This window comes from Ranitomeya imitator, chromosome 9 (assembly GCF_032444005.1).
Source record: "Ranitomeya imitator isolate aRanImi1 chromosome 9, aRanImi1.pri, whole genome shotgun sequence".
Classification (NCBI taxonomy): Eukaryota; Metazoa; Chordata; class Amphibia; order Anura; family Dendrobatidae; genus Ranitomeya; species Ranitomeya imitator.
The window spans coordinates 102,431,248-102,449,923 of record NC_091290.1 but is presented as its reverse complement, the minus strand read 5'-3'; the positions used below and the strand labels follow the sequence as shown (position 1 = coordinate 102,449,923).

General features: G+C 43.7%; 1 protein-coding gene across 1 annotated transcript; it reads right to left on the bottom strand.

Moving 5' to 3' along the window:
- Positions 1–593: 593 nt before the first annotated feature.
- CLPS (colipase) lies at positions 594–18,008 on the bottom strand. The gene is made up of 3 exons (XM_069739750.1): positions 17,914–18,008; positions 11,313–11,435; positions 594–915 (listed from the first exon to the last, which is right to left on the bottom strand). Exons 1-3 carry the CDS (start codon positions 18,001–18,003, stop codon positions 787–789), a joined length of 342 nt encoding a protein of 113 aa, XP_069595851.1. The 5' UTR covers positions 18,004–18,008; the 3' UTR covers positions 594–786.
- Positions 18,009–18,676: the final 668 nt, after the last annotated feature.

Genomic DNA, 18,676 nt, shown 5'->3' with positions numbered 1-18,676 from the left:
TAATACCTTTTCTATGAAATATTGTTATGATGATTTCATTAAAATACATTTTGTACAGTAGTGAAACAGACTTTTTTGACTCTGTTTTCTCAGTATTGCATTCTAAAGCTCAGTGTAGTGGGTGACACAAAAGGATGCCATCAAGCCGGCTTCCCTGAGACCTTAGACACTGAATAAGAATGATGAGGGAAGGAGCGTCAGCTGATGCTCCCTCCTTCATCATTGCTTACAACTATAGTGGAATCTATGATGCCAACGCAGTTGAATTTGCAATGACTGGCAGTGCTGACGCTGGCATCGTTTCACGAGCCCAATGGCGGCAGTGCAGGGAGAATTTAACTGCATCGGTGCACTGCGCTTGCCAATACAGTTAAACGTAGGGGCGCTCCAAGTGGGCCCCTAAGAACATGAGGCCTGGGGCAGCCACACCTATGCTATGGACTTTCCCCCTTCTCAACAAACATGGCTTTTAAATATGATTTCCAAATCCATTTTGGTAATTTTCTGTGAGTTAAAGGCGTCAGGGGCATACGTGTTACTTTTGTGATTGATTTTGGCCACACACAACAGAAGATGTCTGAGACACATTATTTGACTGCATTTTTTAATTTGCAAATTTTTATTTATCAAACGCAAGTCGACATTTTAAGATGTGAAAATGAAACACAAAATAGTTTTGAAAGTATAACCTTTTTATATGCAAGATAAAAATCTTTATTTAACACCAACAACCTCAGAAAGATGCTGTGTGGGTTCAGGTGTACACTTTCTTAGCAATATGGCTCATTAATATGCATCAAAAGGGTCCTTGCAGTATCCAAAATCTGTGTTTGTAATGGATCCCACTATGGATTTGTCCACTTCACATGTAAGTCCACTTTCACATGGGCAGTAATAGTACACCCCATAAAGATGCTAGAGAAAAAGATGATATGGTTATCAAAACAACTTATTATTGTTAATTCCATCTCCGGATGAATCTTAATGGGAACCTGTCAGGACGGATTTCATCAACCAAGGAATCAATTTAATCAGTATAACAGTGCCAATCTGACACTGTGTGTAGGTTACTTAGCACAAACCTGCTGATAGGGTCTCAGTAAAGCATCACTAAAGCATTTCTTTTTATTGCACCAATAGAGTGGTGCTTTAAATGTACAGTATGTCGCCTTCCTCTTGGCTGATACTTATCTCCTCGAGTTTTCAGCTATTTTTGCATCCATTCCCATGAGTCTCTGGTGAAAGGTGACCTTCTTACTGCTTCATTGTTTCATGGAGTGGCCAAGGTCACTTTACAATACAAGTCTGAGAGCCTCGTACTGGCTCTCATAGACTTGCATTGCGCTTTTCTTAAGTAGCCCCTGACTTCCAGCCAATCAGATACTGCCATCACAATATGGTGCAGAGGGACTGGAGCGAAAAAACTGAGAATTCGCCAGAGGTTAAGTATATGAATGTGGGCATAGGACTTAAATTTAAAATGCCAACCGAGAGCTGAAAATAAAACATCTGGAGCGGTGCTTTATTATTGTCATTAGTAGGTTCACTGTGAGGGCTCACTCACACTGGCGTAGATCTCGGATTAATATAATTTAATAAAAAATCGGATTGCTCTCAGACCAATGTTACTCAATGATCTGCATATTTTTTCGCAGCTGTATTTCGCATGAGAAAAAAATTGCTTACATTTTACTTCGAAATCTGATGAGTGTGATGAAAATGCCATACCATCCATATGTCAACTGATTTTTATGGATACATTGCAATTCTGTAACATGGGAACCTGTAAATGGTCCTCTGAATTAAAGGGAAGGTGCCACCAGTTTTCTTGTAGTTTGTTTTTTTGTGAAATTAAGCTTAAAATAGTAATTAAAATGTATTAATGCAATGTTTGCAAACATTTCTATGTGAAAAATATTACTGTATTTTCCGGCGTATAAGACGACCCCCCAACTTTTCTAGTTAAAATATAAAATCTTCTTAAAAGTCGGGGGTCTTCTTAAACGCCGTGTGTCGGCTTATAGGCCGGGTGACCAATGTGCATATTGTGGGGTGGAGTGGTCCCAATGACGAAGAGAGGGTGCGTCTCACAGGGAGGAAGTAAGTGGAGTATCCCCCATTACCTCATTGTGGCAGCGATGCTCTCTGTGCTGGGGGCGGCGCATGCTGATTCAGATCTCGTCCCGAGATCTCGGGAGACAAGATCTGAATCTGAGCATGCACCAACCTCAGCGGCCATATTTCCGGAGGCCACTGCATTGCAGCAATGGAGCTGCCGAGGCCTCCAGGCTTTGAGGAAATGTCGGGGGAGCCCCAACGCTGCGCAAAGATATGCCGCCCCCAGCACAGAGCCCCCACGATGTACAAAGAGGAGCCGCTGATACCCCCAGCATGGAGACACCATGCTGCACAAAGAGGAGCTGCCGCTGCCACCGCCCCCCAGCACAGAGAGCATCGCTGCCACAATGAGGTAATAGGGGGATAATCCACTTACTCCTTCCCTGTTCGACGCCCCCTCTCTTTGTCATCGGGACCACTCCCCCCACCCACCATATGCACATTGGTCTGCCCCCACCCTATAAGATGACACCCGGCGTATTAGACGACTCCCGACTTTTAAGAAGATTTTCAGGGGTTAAAAGGTCATCTTACATGCCAGAATATACGGTATTATACGGTATATATTTTCTTACAAATATATATTGGCCAATGCTAGGTAAATGTTTCCCACATGTCAAAGAATTTGGTGTACCTCCACTAATTTCATACAAAAGAGCTAAAAATGTCAGGGATAAATTAATCTGTGCAAATGTTGGCACACTCAAAACTTATGTACAAACTTCTTTGGCAGGTGTATTCAAAACAGGCTGTTTTCCATGTCTAAGTTGTATTAACTGTTCATATATGATTAAGGGTGATAGTTTTAAGCACCAAAGGTTTATAAAGGTTTTTAAGCACAAGAGGTTTATCTTTCTAAATATTTCCTTACTTATACATCTGATTATATTATCTATGTATTGATATGTCCCTGTAAACTTTTATGTGTAGGGGAGATGACTTGTGGTGTGAAAACCAGATTAAACCAACATCGTTATACGATACAGAAAAAACGATTAGACTTACAGTATATACTGAAGTATGAAGTATAAGCCGAGAATTTCAGCCCATTTTTTTAGGCTGAAATTGCCCCTCTCAGATTATACTTGAGTCATTCCCTGGGGTCGGCAGGGGAGGGGAAGCGGCAGCTGTCTAATAATACTCACCTGCTCCTGACGCTGTCCCTGCTTCTCCAGCGTCGGCCAGCTTCTTCCAGTAGTGAGCGGTCACATGGTACCGCTCATTACAGTAATGAATATGGACCCGACTCCACTCCCATAGGGGTGGAGCCGCATATTCATTACTGTAATGAGCGGTACCATGTGACCGCTCAATACAGGAAGAAGCTGTCAGCGCCCGGAGAACCAGGGATGTGCAGGGACCTCGCCGGGAGCAGGTGAGTATGACGGGAGGCAGTGCATGATTTTCATCTTTTCCCCGTTCCACCGTCGGCGCCGATGTGACTTCTGCATCCTCTGCAGTGACCCTCAGGTCAGAGGGTGCGATGACGCGATTAGTGTGTGTGCTTCCCTCTGTTATGGCTGGCAATCAGGCAACACAGCGTGCAGTAATCAGCGCACATACAGAGATCTGGCAATAACCAAAAACAATAGGACGAGCTCTGAGACGTGGAATCTCTGTAGACTGCAGTACCTGATCTATCCTCACACAACTATAAGCAGCAGTGGATTGCGCCTATCACTACCTATGCAACTCGGCACTGCCTGAGGAGCTGACTAGCCTGAAGATAGAAATACAAGCCTGACTTACCTCAGAGAAATACCCCAAAGGAATAGGCAGCCCCCCACATATAATGACTGTTAGCAAGATGAAAAGACAAACGTAGGAATGAAATAGATTCAGCAAAGTGAGGCCCGATATTCTAGACAGAGCGAGGATAGCAAAGCGAACTATGCAGTCTACAAAAAACCCTAAAACGAAAACCACGCAAAGGGGCAAAAAGACCCACCGTGCCGAACTAACAGCACGGCGGTGCACCCCTTTGCTTCTCAGAGCTTCCAGCAAAAGTTAATAGCAAGCTGGACAGAAAAAACAGAAAACAAACTAGAAGCACTTATCTAGCAGAGCAGCAGGCCCAAGGAAAGATGCAGTAGCTCAGATCCAACACTGGAACATTGACAAGGAGCAAGGAAGACAGACTCAGGTGGAGCTAAATAGCAAGGCAGCCAACGAGCTCACCAAAACACCTGAGGGAGGAAGCCCAGAGACTGCAATACCACTTGTAACCACAGAAGTGAACTCAGCCACAGAATTCACAACAGTACCCCCCCCTTGAGGAGGGGTCACCGAACCCTCACCAGAACCCCCAGGCCGACCAGGATGAGCCACATGAAAGGCACGAACAAGATCTGGGGCATGGACATCAGAGGCAAAAACCCAGGAATTATCTTCCTGAGCATAACCCTTCCATTTGACCAGATACTGGAGTTTCCGTCTAGAGACACGAGAATCCAAAATCTTCTCCACAATATACTCCAATTCCCCCTCCACCAAAACAGGGGCAGGAGGCTCCACAGATGGAACCATAGGTGCCACGTATCTCCTCAACAACGACCTATGGAATACATTATGTATGGAAAAGGAGTCTGGGAGGATCAGACGAAAAGACACCGGATTGAGAATCTCAGAAATCCTATACGGACCAATAAAACGAGGTTTAAATTTAGGAGAGGAAACCTTCATAGGAATATGACGAGAAGATAACCAAACCAGATCCCCAACACGAAGTCGGGGTCCCACACGGCGTCTGCGATTAGCGAAAAGCTGAGCCTTCTCCTGGGACAAGGTCAAATTGTCCACTACCTGAGTCCAGATCTGCTGCAACCTGTCCACCACAGAATCCACACCAGGACAGTCCGAAGACTCAACCTGTCCTGAAGAGAAACGAGGATGGAACCCAGAATTGCAGAAAAATGGAGAGACCAAGGTAGCCGAGCTAGCCCGATTATTAAGGGCGAACTCAGCCAACGGCAAAAATGACACCCAATCATCCTGGTCAGCGGAAACAAAACATCTCAGATATGTTTCCAAGGTCTGATTGGTTCGTTCGGTCTGGCCATTAGTCTGAGGATGGAAGGCCGAGGAGAAAGATAGGTCAATGCCCATCCTACCACAAAAGGCTCGCCAGAACCTCGAGACAAACTGGGAACCTCTGTCAGAAACAATATTCTCAGGAATGCCATGTAAACGAACCACATGCTGGAAGAACAAAGGCACCAAATCAGAGGAGGAAGGCAATTTAACCAAGGGCACCAGATGGACCATTTTAGAAAAGCGATCACAGACCACCCAAATGACCGACATTTTTTGAGAAACGGGAAGGTCAGAAATGAAATCCATCGAAATATGTGTCCAAGGCCTCTTCGGGATCGGCAAGGGCAAAAGTAACCCACTGGCACGTGAACAGCAGGGCTTAGCCCTAGCACAAATTCCACAGGACTGCACAAAAGCACGCACATCCCGTGACAGAGATGGCCACCAGAAGGATCTAGCAACCAACTCCCTGGTACCAAAGATTCCTGGATGACCGGCCAGCACCGAACAATGAAGTTCAGAGATAACTTTACTAGTCCACCTATCAGGGACGAACAGTTTCTCGGCCGGACAACGATCAGGTTTATTAGCCTGAAATTTCTGCAACACTCTCCGCAAATCAGGGGAGATGGCAGACACAATGACTCCTTCCTTGAGGATACTCGCCGGCTCAGATAACCCCGGAGAGTCGGGCACAAAACTCCTAGACAGAGCATCCGCCTTCACATTTTTAGAGCCCGGAAGGTATGAAATCACAAAATCAAAACGAGCAAAAAATAACGACCAACGGGCCTGTCTAGGATTCAAGCGCTTGGCAGACTCAAGATAAGTAAAGTTCTTATGATCAGTCAAAACCACCACGCGATGCTTAGCACCCTCAAGCCAATGGCGCCATTCCTCGAATGCCCACTTCATGGCCAGCAACTCTCGGTTGCCCACATCATAATTACGCTCAGCAGCAGAAAATTTCCTGGAAAAGAAAGCACATGGTTTGAACACTGAGCAACCAGAACCTCTCTGTGACAAAACCGCCCCTGCACCAATCTCAGAAGCATCAACCTCGACCTGGAACGGAAGAGAAAAATCAGGTTGACACAACACAGGGGCACAGCAAAAACGACGCTTCAACTCCTGAAAAGCTTCCACGGCAGCAGAAGACCAATTAACCAAATCAGCACCCTTCTTGGTCAAATCGGTCAATGGTCTGGCAATGCTAGAAAAATTACAGATGAAGCGACGATAAAAATTAGCAAAGCCCAGGAATTTCTGCAGACTTTTTAGAGATGTCGGCTGAGTCCAATCCTGGATGGCCTGAACCTTAACCGAATCCATCTCGATAGTAGAAGGGGAAAAGATGAACCCCAAAAATGAAACTCTCTGCACACCGAAGAGACACTTTGATCCCTTCACGAACAAGGAATTAGCACGCAGTACCTGGAAAACCATTCTGACTTGCTTCACATGAGACTCCCAATCATCTGAGAAGATCAAAATGTCATCCAAGTAAACAATCAAGAATTTATCCAGATACTCACGGAAAATGTCATGCATAAAAGACTGAAAAACAGATGGAGCATTGGCAAGTCCGAACGGCATCACCAGATACTCAAAATGACCCTCGGGCGTATTAAATGCCGTTTTCCATTCATCTCCCTGCCTGATTCTCACCAGATTATACGCACCACGAAGATCAATCTTAGTAAACCAACTAGCCCCCTTAATCCGAGCAAACAAGTCAGAAATCAATGGCAAGGGATACTGAAACTTAACAGTGATCTTATTAAGAAGGCGGTAATCAATACACGGTCTTAGCGAACCATCCTTCTTGGCTACAAAAAAGAACCCTGCTCCCAATGGTGACGACGATGGGCGAATATGTCCCTTCTCCAGGGACTCCTTCACATAACTGCGCATAGCGGTGTGTTCAGGTACGGACAAATTAAATAAACGACCCTTAGGGAATTTACTACCAGGAATCAAATCGATAGCACAATCACAATTCCTATGCGGAGGTAGGGCATCAGACTTGGACTCTTCAAATACATCCTGAAAGTCCGACAAGAACTCTGGGATGTCAGAAGGAATGGATGACGAAATAGACAAAAATGGAACATCACCCCAGCTGGTTACCGACATAGAGTTCCAATCCAATACTGGATTGTTGGTTTGTAGCCATGGCAACCCCAACACGACCACATCATGCAAATTATGCAGTACCAGAAAGCGAATAACTTCCTGATGTGCAGGAGCCATGCACATGGTCAGCTGGGCCCAGTACTGAGGCTTATTCTTGGCCAAAGGTGTAGCATCAATTCCTCTCAACGGAATAGGACACCGCAAAGGCTCCAAGAAAAATCCACAACGTTTAGCATAATCCAAATCCATCAGATTCAGGGCAGCGCCTGAATCCACAAACGCCATGACAGAATACGATGACAAAGAGCACATTAAGGTAATGGACAAAAGGAATTTGGACTGTACAGTACCAATAACGGCAGAGCTATCGAACCGCCTAGTGCGTTTAGGACAATTAGAAATAGCATGAGTAGAATCACCACAATAGAAACACAGTCTGTTCAGACGTCTGTGTTCTTGCCGTTCTACTTTAGTCATAGTCCTGTCGCACTGCATAGGCTCAGGTTTACTCTCAGACAATACCGCCAGATGGTGCACAGATTTACGCTCGCGCAAGCGACGACCGATCTGAATGGCCAAGGACATAGACTCATTCAAACCAGCAGGCATAGGAAATCCCACCATTACATCCTTAAGAGCTTCAGAGAGACCCTTTCTGAACAAAGCCGCTAGTGCAGATTCATTCCACAGAGTGAGTACTGACCACTTCCTAAATTTCTGACAATATACTTCTACATCATCCTGACCCTGGCATAAAGCCAGCAGATTTTTCTCAGCCTGATCCACTGAATTAGGCTCATCGTAAAGCAATCCCAGCGCCTGGAAAAATGCATCAACATTACTCAATGCAGAATCTCCTGGTGCAAGAGAAAACGCCCAGTCCTGTGGGTCGCCGCGCAAAAAAGAAATAATAATCAAAACCTGTTGAATAGGATTACCAGAAGAATGAGGTTTCAAGGCCAAAAATAGCTTACAATTATTTCTGAAGCTCAGGAACTTAGTTCTGTCACCAAAAAACAAATCAGGAATCGGAATTCTTGGTTCTAGCATCGATTTCTGATCAATAGTATCTTGAATCTTTTGTACATTTACAACGAGATTATCCATTGAGGAGCACAGAGCCTGAATATCCATGTCCACAGCTGTGTCCTGAAGCACTCTAATGTCTAGGGGAAAAAAAAGACTGAAGACAGAGCTAAGAAAAAAAAATGATGTCAGGATTTCTTTTTTCCCTCTATTGGGAATCATTGGGTTGGCTCCTTGTACTGTTATGGCTGGCAATCAGGCAACACAGCGTGCAGTAATCAGCGCACATACAGAGATCTGGCAATAACCAAAAACAATAGGACGAGCTCTGAGACGTGGAATCTCTGTAGACTGCAGTACCTGATCTATCCTCACACAACTATAAGCAGCAGTGGATTGCGCCTATCACTACCTATGCAACTCGGCACTGCCTGAGGAGCTGACTAGCCTGAAGATAGAAATACAAGCCTGACTTACCTCAGAGAAATACCCCAAAGGAATAGGCAGCCCCCCACATATAATGACTGTTAGCAAGATGAAAAGACAAACGTAGGAATGAAATAGATTCAGCAAAGTGAGGCCCGATATTCTAGACAGAGCGAGGATAGCAAAGCGAACTATGCAGTCTACAAAAAACCCTAAAACGAAAACCACGCAAAGGGGCAAAAAGACCCACCGTGCCGAACTAACAGCACGGCGGTGCACCCCTTTGCTTCTCAGAGCTTCCAGCAAAAGTTAATAGCAAGCTGGACAGAAAAAACAGAAAACAAACTAGAAGCACTTATCTAGCAGAGCAGCAGGCCCAAGGAAAGATGCAGTAGCTCAGATCCAACACTGGAACATTGACAAGGAGCAAGGAAGACAGACTCAGGTGGAGCTAAATAGCAAGGCGGCCAACGAGCTCACCAAAACACCTGAGGGAGGAAGCCCAGAGACTGCAATACCACTTGTGACCACAGAAGTGAACTCAGCCACAGAATTCACAACAGCCCTCCGCCTGAACAGTCAGTGCAGAGCACACGGAAGACACAGCGGCGGCGGTGGTGGAACGCACACAGATGAATATAGCAAGTGCCAGGGGCCTGAGCGACGAGAGGGGAGTATGTGATTTTTTTTTTTTAATCGCATCAACAGTATATGGGGCATATTAGTCTATGAAGCATCTTATGGGGCCATAATCAGCATTTGTGCAGCATTATATGGGGCAAATATTTCTATGGAGCATCTTATGGGGTCATAATCAGCATTTGTGCAGTATTATATGGGGCAAATGTGTCTATGGAGCATCTTATGGGGCCATAATCAGCATTTGTGCAGCATTATATGGGGCAAATATTTCTATGGAGCATCTTAAGGGGCCATAATCAGCATTTGTGCAGCATTATATGGGGCAAATATTTCTATGGAGCATCTTATGGGGCCATAATCAGCATTTGTGCAGCATTATATGGGGCAAATGTGTCTATGGATCATCTTATGGGGCCATAATCAGCATTTGTGCAGCATTATATGGGGCAAATGTGTCTATGGATCATCTTATGGGGCCATAATCAGCATTTGTGCAGCATTATATGGGGTGAATATCTCTATGGAGTATCTTATTCGGCCATAATCAACATTTGTGCAGCATTATATGGGGCAAATATCTCTATGGAGCATCTTATGGGGTCATAATCAGCATTTGTGCAGCATTTTATGGGGCAAATGTCTGTATGGAGCATCTTATGGGGCCCATTATAAACTGTATGGAGCATTATATGGGGCGTATTTTGTATGGAGCAACTTATGGGGCCCATCATGAACTGTATGGACCATTATATGGGGCTCCTGATTCAATATGGATATTCAAAAACACTTAACCTACTGATGTCTCAATTGATTTTACTTTTATTGGTATCTATTTTTATTTTTGACATTTACCGGTAGCTGCTGCATTTTTCACCCTAGGCTTATACTCGAGTCATTAAGTATTCCCAGCTTTTTGTGGCAAAATTAGGGGTCTCGGCGTATACTCTGGTTGGCTTACACTCGAGTATATATGGTACCTGTACCGAAGCACTTTACTGAACTGAAATATTCGTAAAGAGATTTGAGGCTTAGGATTATTGACCATGTTCCTCCATTGAGGAGGGGTGGAGATAGGGTCAAACTGCTGAAAATTTGCGAATTAGGCTACTTTCACACTAGTGTCGCACTCGGCCCATCGCAGTGCGTCGGGTTGACGTACCGACGCATACTGTGGAAGCGCCGCACAACGAGGGCAGCAGATGCATTTTTCCAACGCATCTGCTGCCCCATTGTGAGTTGCGGGGAGGAGGGGGCGGAGTTCCGGCCGCGCATGCGCGGTCGGAAATGGCAGACACAACGCACCAAAAAACGTTACATGCAACGTTTTTTGATGCCAACGGTCCGCCACAACACGACGCAACCATCGCACGACGGTTGCGACGTGTGGCAATGCGTCGCTAATGTTAGTCTATGGAGAAAAAATGCATCCTGCAAGCAATTTTGCAGGATGCGGTTTTTCTCCAAAATGACGCGTTGCGACGTGCGTCGTACGACGCTAGTGTGAAAGTAGCCTTAGAGTGGATCAGAAAATTAAATACACTAAAACCTCATGGTTTGAATGTTGATTTTAAACTTGGTGTGACATAGATGTGGCTTGCTTACATAATTTTACAGTTAGTTATTAGTATGAGTACAGAGAAACTTGCATATTCATAAACTTTATTTGTCTGTTTTGGCTCTCTCTAGCCGCCAGAGTTATGTTTGCGGTCTTATTTTCTGTTTCCCATTTCTTATGTCTGAATAGTGCTCCTTGGCTAACAAAATATAGCAAATGATGTTGCAAAGCAGGTTTTCGAGACTGCTTACGTCCCTTAATCACGCTAGTATAACAAAATATTAGCTCTCCGTCTATTTTCCTCCATTTTCCTTCACTCTGCATTCAAGGAAAGACTGTAGAAAAACTAGTCCAACAGCAGTTTGTGGGTACTCACCAGAGGGGAACATTTTTGAGTTTCTGCTGCTTTATGTGCACATCTAGCAAGGCTCAGGGCACTCTCCCTGTGGCAGCAGTTGCTCTTACATTGTGCACTTTGAACGCATAATTCTCCAATGTCCTAAATTTTAAATAGAACAAAAATGTTTTTGTTAGTTTGCTTAACATTTACTATTGTTATTGAGGCCATCTACGAGTAAGACATAAAGAGGCTTCAGTCATACAAAATTGCTGTCTACATTTTAATGGTGGTCTCTTATTAGGCTTTTACAGACCCATTTGAGATCAGCATAATATAGGAAAAGAGACTGATTCTAGGCTTTTTATTGTTGTTTTGTAGAAAGACTCTTATTTGCAGGAGCTTTGCTACTCCTCTCAATGATAAGTTACAACTATGCTGCCCTCCACAAGCATGAGTTTTGGCTATCCACACCCCTCACCATTAGGCAGCATTCTTCCTATGAATAGTTTAGGCAGAAATCTCTCAATAAGTGGTATGGGTAGGATAGCATATCTAAGACGACTAGCAGAACTAATATAAAATACTGAAATTATCAAAACTATAGCATTGATTGACATATTCCCTCTAAGAATTGACTTAGCCTTGTTTAATATTTTTTGTTTTCTTCCTTATGTTGTATACCTTTTTTATGCATTGTATAAGAATAGTGATGAGCTAACATGCTCGGATAATGAGTTATCCGAACATGCTCAGGTGTTATCTGAGCATCTAGATATGTTCAAGTCCTGTAGCTGCATGAATTTTGGGCTGTTAGACAGTCGCAACACATGAGGGGATTGCCGGTTTAACAACTGCAAATCAAGCAGCCACAGAGACTTGAACATATTATTCCAGCATGCCCAAGATACTTGGATAACAGCCGAGCATACTCGGATAACACTTTATCAGAGCACGTTCCTTAATCACTATATAAGAAAATTACTATTATTATTATACATCATTAATTTTAGGGTGCTATACTTGTGAAGAAGGTTTAAATGCATATATAAAATACAAGCAAGTACAATAAGCATAAACTAACAGTGACTGACTAGTACAAAAGGGGAAAAGACTATACCCTCACAGACTTAAAATCAACAAGCCATTGGTGGAAGAGACAGGCTCACTTGGAAATGGGGTTGCAGACTGTAGTATTTCCTGAGATTTCAAATTGCTTTTGAAGGTGTTCTAGCAAGTAAGACAATATGAGATGCTGAGGTAATTAGTTCCCGGAACGCCTGTGGATCGTGGACCCACTTCACTATGGCCAGGCTTACCTTTGAGGGTCATAACTAAGCAGCTACCTGGTATTCACTGGATTGTCTGATGGTGAGCTTAGGCTTGAGCGGTAGGTAGCTGACAGGTACCACTCAAGGGCAGTGTTTGGAGCCGTAATAGATGACCCCAAGGGTCAGATACGCTGGTTCTCATACAGTGGCCCAGGCAGGACAGGATGGCCATTGGTACCGGTATAGACTGTGCAGCCTCTGGATAGCAGGCAGGTCAGGTATTGGATCAGGATACAGGTTAGTCAACACAGAATCAGGAACAGACTAAGCAGATAAAGGGAGGTATTTTGTTGTTTCCATGGTGAGAAAAGGGCAGATTCTAGAGATGTTCTTTAAGTGTACAATGCCTTGCGAAAGTATTCGGCTCCCTGGAACTTTTCAACCTTTTACCACATATCATGCTTCAAACAAAGATACCAAATGTAAATTTTTGGTGAATAATCTACAACAAGTGGAACACAATTGTGAAGTTGAACGAAATTGATTGGTTCCAGGGAGCACTGTAAGCGGCAAGAGCAGGCAAGAGATTGTATATGGGAGGTGAAGGAGAGATGTGTCAAACATAAAACCCAGATAGCTCGCCTGCTGCCGGGGCATTATTATGGTGCCACCCATGGAGAGAGAAATGACAGATTTAAGGATGTTAGTAGATGCGGGGGAGTAGAAGAAGTTCGGTTTTGGAAAGGTTGAGTTTCAGATAGAGAGCGGACATGATGTTGGAGACTTCGGACAGACAGTCACTGGCATTCTGTAGTACAGCAGGGGTAAGGTCAGGGAATGCTGTGTATAGTTGTGTGTTATCAGCATAAAGATGGTACTGAAAGCCAAATCTGCTAATAGTCTGTCCAATTGGGGCCATGTAGAGGGAGAAGAGAATGGGGCCAAGGACAGAGCCCTGTGGTACCCCAACAGTGAGAGGAAGAGGAGATGAAGTGGAGCCAGCGAATAAAACACTGAAAGAGCCGTCAGAAAGATAGGAAGAGGACCAGGAGAGAGCAGTGTCCTTAATGCCTAGTGAGTGGAGCTTAGAGAGTAGGAGAAGGTGGTCAACAGTGTCAAAAGCTGCAGAAAGGTTGAGAAGAATGAGCAGAGAGTGCTCCCCATTACATTTTGCTGTCAGCAGGTCGTTGGTCACTTTGATGAGTGCAGTTTCTGTCGAATGTAGGGGGCAGAAACCGGACTGTGAAGGGTCTAGAAGGGAATGAGTGGAGAGGTAACGGGTAAGGCAGGAGTAGACCAGGCGCTCCAAGAGTTTAGAGATGAAGGGGAGATTGGAGACTGGTCTGTAGTTGTTTGTGCAGGATGTGTTGAGGATGGGTTTCTTTAATAATGTAGCAATGATAGAGTGTTTGAAGGAGGAGGGGAAAATGCCAGAGGAGAGGGAGAGATTAAAGATTGTAGTTAGGCGAGTTGTGATGACTGGAGAGAGAGACTGGAGGAGATGTGAGGGAATGGGGTCAGTAGTGCATGTAGTTGGACTAGAAGAAGAGAGGCGCTTGGAGACTTCTACTTCTGTGATGGGATCGAATGTGGAGTGTGAGTCAGGGGAAATGCAGGGAGTGAAGGGAGCAGATTTCATGACAGATATTATCTATTTTCTCTATAAAGTGGGAGGTCAGGTCATCAGCCCAAGTGTCTGTGATAGGGTCTTGTGCTTTTGGCCTGAGGAGAGAGTGAAAGGTGTCAAAGTTTCTTGGGGTTGTTGGATAGTGAGGAGATCAGGGTGGTGAAGTAGGTCTGTTTGGCAAGGTGAAGGGCAGAATTATAGGTTCTTAACATAAATTTGAAGTGGATGAAGTCTTCTGGTGTGCGAGTTTTCCTCCATAAGCTTTAAGCACACCTAGAGCATTGCTGGAGAAATCTGGTTAGCGATGTGAGCCAGGGCTGTTTTACTCTGTGTTTGGAGGTTCTGAGGGTGAGGGGAGCTACTTGGTCAAGGGTGCTTCTAAGAGTGTCATTGTAGTAATGTACAGCCAGATCAGGACAGGAAAAAGAGTAGATTGGCGACAATGATGAATGCAGGGAGTCTAAAAGTGTATGAGGGTTAATGACATGTAGATTGCTTAATGTGTGGTAGGTAGGAGTGTGCTGGGGTAGGCGAGTAATTGTGATCGTGAAGGAGAGAATCTTGTGGTCAGAGAGGGGAAGCGGTGAGTTGTCTAGGTAGGAGATTGAACAGAGCCGGACAAAGACCAAGTCAAGGGTGTTACCATCTTTGTGAGTTTTAGAGTTTGAGAGCAGTGAAAGGCCTAGAGAAGTGGTTAGTAATAGAAGCTGGATGCAGATGTGGAAGTGGGGCTGTTAATGGGGATGTTGAAGTCTCCCAGGATAAGGGTTTGTAGTTCTGAGGACATGAAGTGCGGCAGCCAGGCAGAGAAATGGTCCAGAAACTGGGTGGGTGAGGCTGGGGGCCGGTATACGATCCCTACTCTGAGGGAGAGGGGATGGAAGAGCCTGGTGTTGTGAACTTCAAAAGAAGGGAATGAGAGTGATGGAACTGGGGGGATGACCTGAAAAGTGCATTGTCTGGACAGGAGTATGCTGACTCCACCACCATGTCTGTTTGTGGGTCCTAGGGAATGTGAGAATTGTAAGCCACAATGGGAAATGGCAGCAGGGGAGACAGTGTCTGAATCCTGGATCCAGGTTTCTGTGAGGGCCAACAGATGTTAAACTGTGCCCATACGTTTGCCTCCGCAATTTGATGCTAGTCGCAACCCACGGACAGGCTGTGAGTCATCGAAGTCAGATGTTCCAGGGCCAATACCAAAAGAACTCATAGTAAACTAAGGGAAAATACAAAATTGTAAGTCAGGTCACATGCCATGGTCAGAATACCAGAGAAATAGCGGATAAGCATGTGGGCAATAACAAGCAGGTAATCAGAACACGGCCTTAAGGTCAGCAGCGGAATATCAGATACATAGGGGCAATAAAGAACGGGTAGCCTAAACACAGTCCAAAGGTCAGCAGTGGAATATCAGATGCATAGGGCCAAAACCCAGGCTTCTCAGGAAACCTACAATGAAAAGCTCTGACCAAAAAATGAGCCTTCACCAAGAGAGCTGGAACCCAGGATCTCTCCTCGGGTCCATATCCCCTACAGTAAACAAGATATTGGAGGGAATCCACGATCCTCTGCACCTCATACTCCAAACCTCCATTAACAGAGGCTGGAGGAGGAGGGGAAGAGACAGGCAATAATGAAGGAACAAACTTTAACAGGGATTAGTGAAAAACATTGGGGACATGAAGGGACTGCGGAAGCTTTAATCTGAAGGTCACTGGATTTATTACCTTCAGAATCTCATATGGGCCAATGAATTTCAGAGCCAACTTTGCCATAGGTACTTTTAACCTAATGTCCAAGTGATAACCAAACTTTATCCCCAACTTTGAAATTGGAACCAGCTAAACATTTCCTATTGGCCTTACGCTTTTGCCGAAACTGAGCCACCCCAATATTCCTCTGAATCTCCAAGTTTCTGAATGGTCACTTCTAGTGATGAATGAATATACTCGTTGCTCAGGTTTTCCCGAGCACGCTCGGGTGGTCTCTGAGTATTTATGACTGCTCGGAGATTTAGTTTTCCTTGCCGCAGCTGGATGGCTTGAGGCTACTAGACAGCTTGATTACATGTGAGGATTCCCTAGCAACCAGGCAACCCCCACCTGTACTCAAGCTGGCTAGCAGCCATAAATCATCCAGCTGTGGCAAGGAAAACTAAATCTCGAGCAGTCATAAATACTCGGAGACCACCCGAGCGTGCTTGGGAACACCCGAGCAACGAGTATACTCGCTCATCACTAGTCACTTCCACTCCAGGGCATTCAGAACTCATCCTAGAGAATTCACCAAAATGAGGATGAAAACCATAGTTACAAAAGAATGGAGAGGATCCAGTGGATTGATTGATCCAACTGTTAAAGGCGAACTCAACAAGAGGCAAAAATAAGGACCAGTCTTCCTGCTGAGCTGCTACAAATCACCTTAAAATTTGTTCTAGCCAATGATTTGTCCTCTCTGTCTCACCATTTGTTTCAGGGTGATAAGCAAAAGAAAAAGTTAAATCAATCCCCAACTTCCTACAAAATGCCCTCCAGAATTTAGAGACAAATTGCACCCCCTATAAGATACAATGTTTAACCCCTTCACACCGAAGCCTGTTTTCTGAGGTTCAAAGACAAAGCCAGCAAAGGCACATGTCATACAAGTGTGTTGTACACTGCTTCTATTGTGCTCCATGCAAGAGTATAGCATTCTAAATATTAATTTTTCACAAGCTAAATGTGCAACAGCCAGCTGTATCCCAGATTTTAGCTAGTTAGCTAGGCGGTTGCATATCAGTCAGATAGTGTAGCTAGCTAGTGTCCAGTGTGGCTGTTTAATTTACCTTCTAACACTTATTCATTTTTTTGGCCATTACTGAGGTCCACAGACAAAGCCAGCAGGGCACATGTCCTAGAAGTGTGTTGTGCACTGCATCTATTGTGCACCATGCACGAGTATAGCATTCTAAATAATATTTTATCAATAGCTAAATGTGAAACAGCCTGCTGTATCCCACCTTGTAATTTAGTGCTGTGATGATATTAAACTGTCTGCGGACCAAACATTGAAATATTCGCTCATCTCTAATCTTTAGATTGTAACTCATTAGAGTCCTTTTTGAATGGAGTAGGGTCTGATAATATGTACTTCTACTTCATTTATTTTTAACGGGAGCACAGGAAAAAGTCAAGGTTAGATATCTCTGGCACGCTTATTAAGAATTAATTCAGTGGAAATATTTGTTCTTTGTCATCAGTACCTCATTATTCCATTCTCTGTATTGGTAAGGATCACATTAATTGCATCTTAAGAAATCAGTAAGTTATCCCCAGTCATGCAGATAGGGGATAACGTCTCATCTTAGTGCAAACCTTCTCCGAAGTGTCTACATGAAGTTAAAATAATATTATTTAACTCTACTAACGCATGGAACTTAGAGCTGTGCAACAAAAAAAACATTGATTGGCATAAAAATGTATTGTATAATGGTTAAGAACACATTTACAGATCTTAGCTTAAGAAAACTTAAGAATATTCAGTTTGGGCAGATGTAACGTTTGATGACTGCACACCAGTTGTCTTGATTGTACAATTACCATGCACAATTAGCTTGTTGAAAATTCTATTATATTTATGCAGGAAAGCAAACAATACTTTACTGTACTGTACTTTACTGTTGTAAAGAAGCCTGAGCTATCTAAATAATTCAAATACAGAATGGATAATAATACAAAATCGGAAATATAATGAACTTTACCAGATTGAATATGAGTCCGGATTGAGCAACCTCAAAGGAGAGGAGTAGACACACAACGAGCAAGACAATTGTAATCCTAATTTGCTTCATTTCTGTAGCAATGAATCCTGATTCCCCCAATCTTCAAACATATAGTATACTCCATAATAACATGTGACCTGGTAGAAACCAATCAATTTATCAAGACTGTTTCAAGTGAACACTTATCTATCGACTATGTGAACGCTACAGGTGTAAAATAAGAGATAGTCTTAACCACATACACTTCTGTTTACAAATTATCAGTGCAAAATGTCTAAAGTTAGCTGTATGTTATTATACAAGCTTCTATTATAGCACTGTTTTGTCAGTTTGTCAGAAAAAAAGTAAACTGAAGATTGAGACTTCAATTCCACAATGGGTTTTTAGTGAGTTTTTCACTCTGTGTATTTCTTTTTTTTAAATGCAAGTAATCTAATTTACTTAATGTGCACAGAAATGGTACAGAAAATCTGCAACATCAAAACTCCTTACACCTTTACTAAAACTGAGCTACCGTAAAACTTTACTGTTCACAGTCAGGAAACCCAAATTAACACTCTACTGTTCAATCATTTGACATATCACCTACGGTGCCAGGTAAAAGTTTGGGCACCACTGGTCAAAATTACTGTTATTGTGAACATTTAAGCAAGTTGAGGATGGAAAGATCTCTTAAAAGCCTTAAGTTGAAGACGACAAATTTCCGTGGTATTTTTTTTCTTTCATTTTTTTACATTTTAAA

Bases quoted from the DNA above. Each gene is read 5' to 3' on its own strand.
- CLPS (XM_069739750.1), bottom strand. From the start codon at position 18,003: ATGAAGCAAATTAGGATTACAATTGTCTTGCTCGTTGTGTGTCTACTC. The intron at 11,436-17,913 runs GTAAAGTTCATT...TTTAAAATTTAG, and splicing joins CCGGACTCATATTCAATCTG to GACATTGGAGAATTATGCGT. The intron at 916-11,312 runs GTGAGTACCCAC...CTTTTTCTCTAG, and splicing joins CTCAAAAATGTTCCCCTCTG to CATCTTTATGGGGTGTACTA.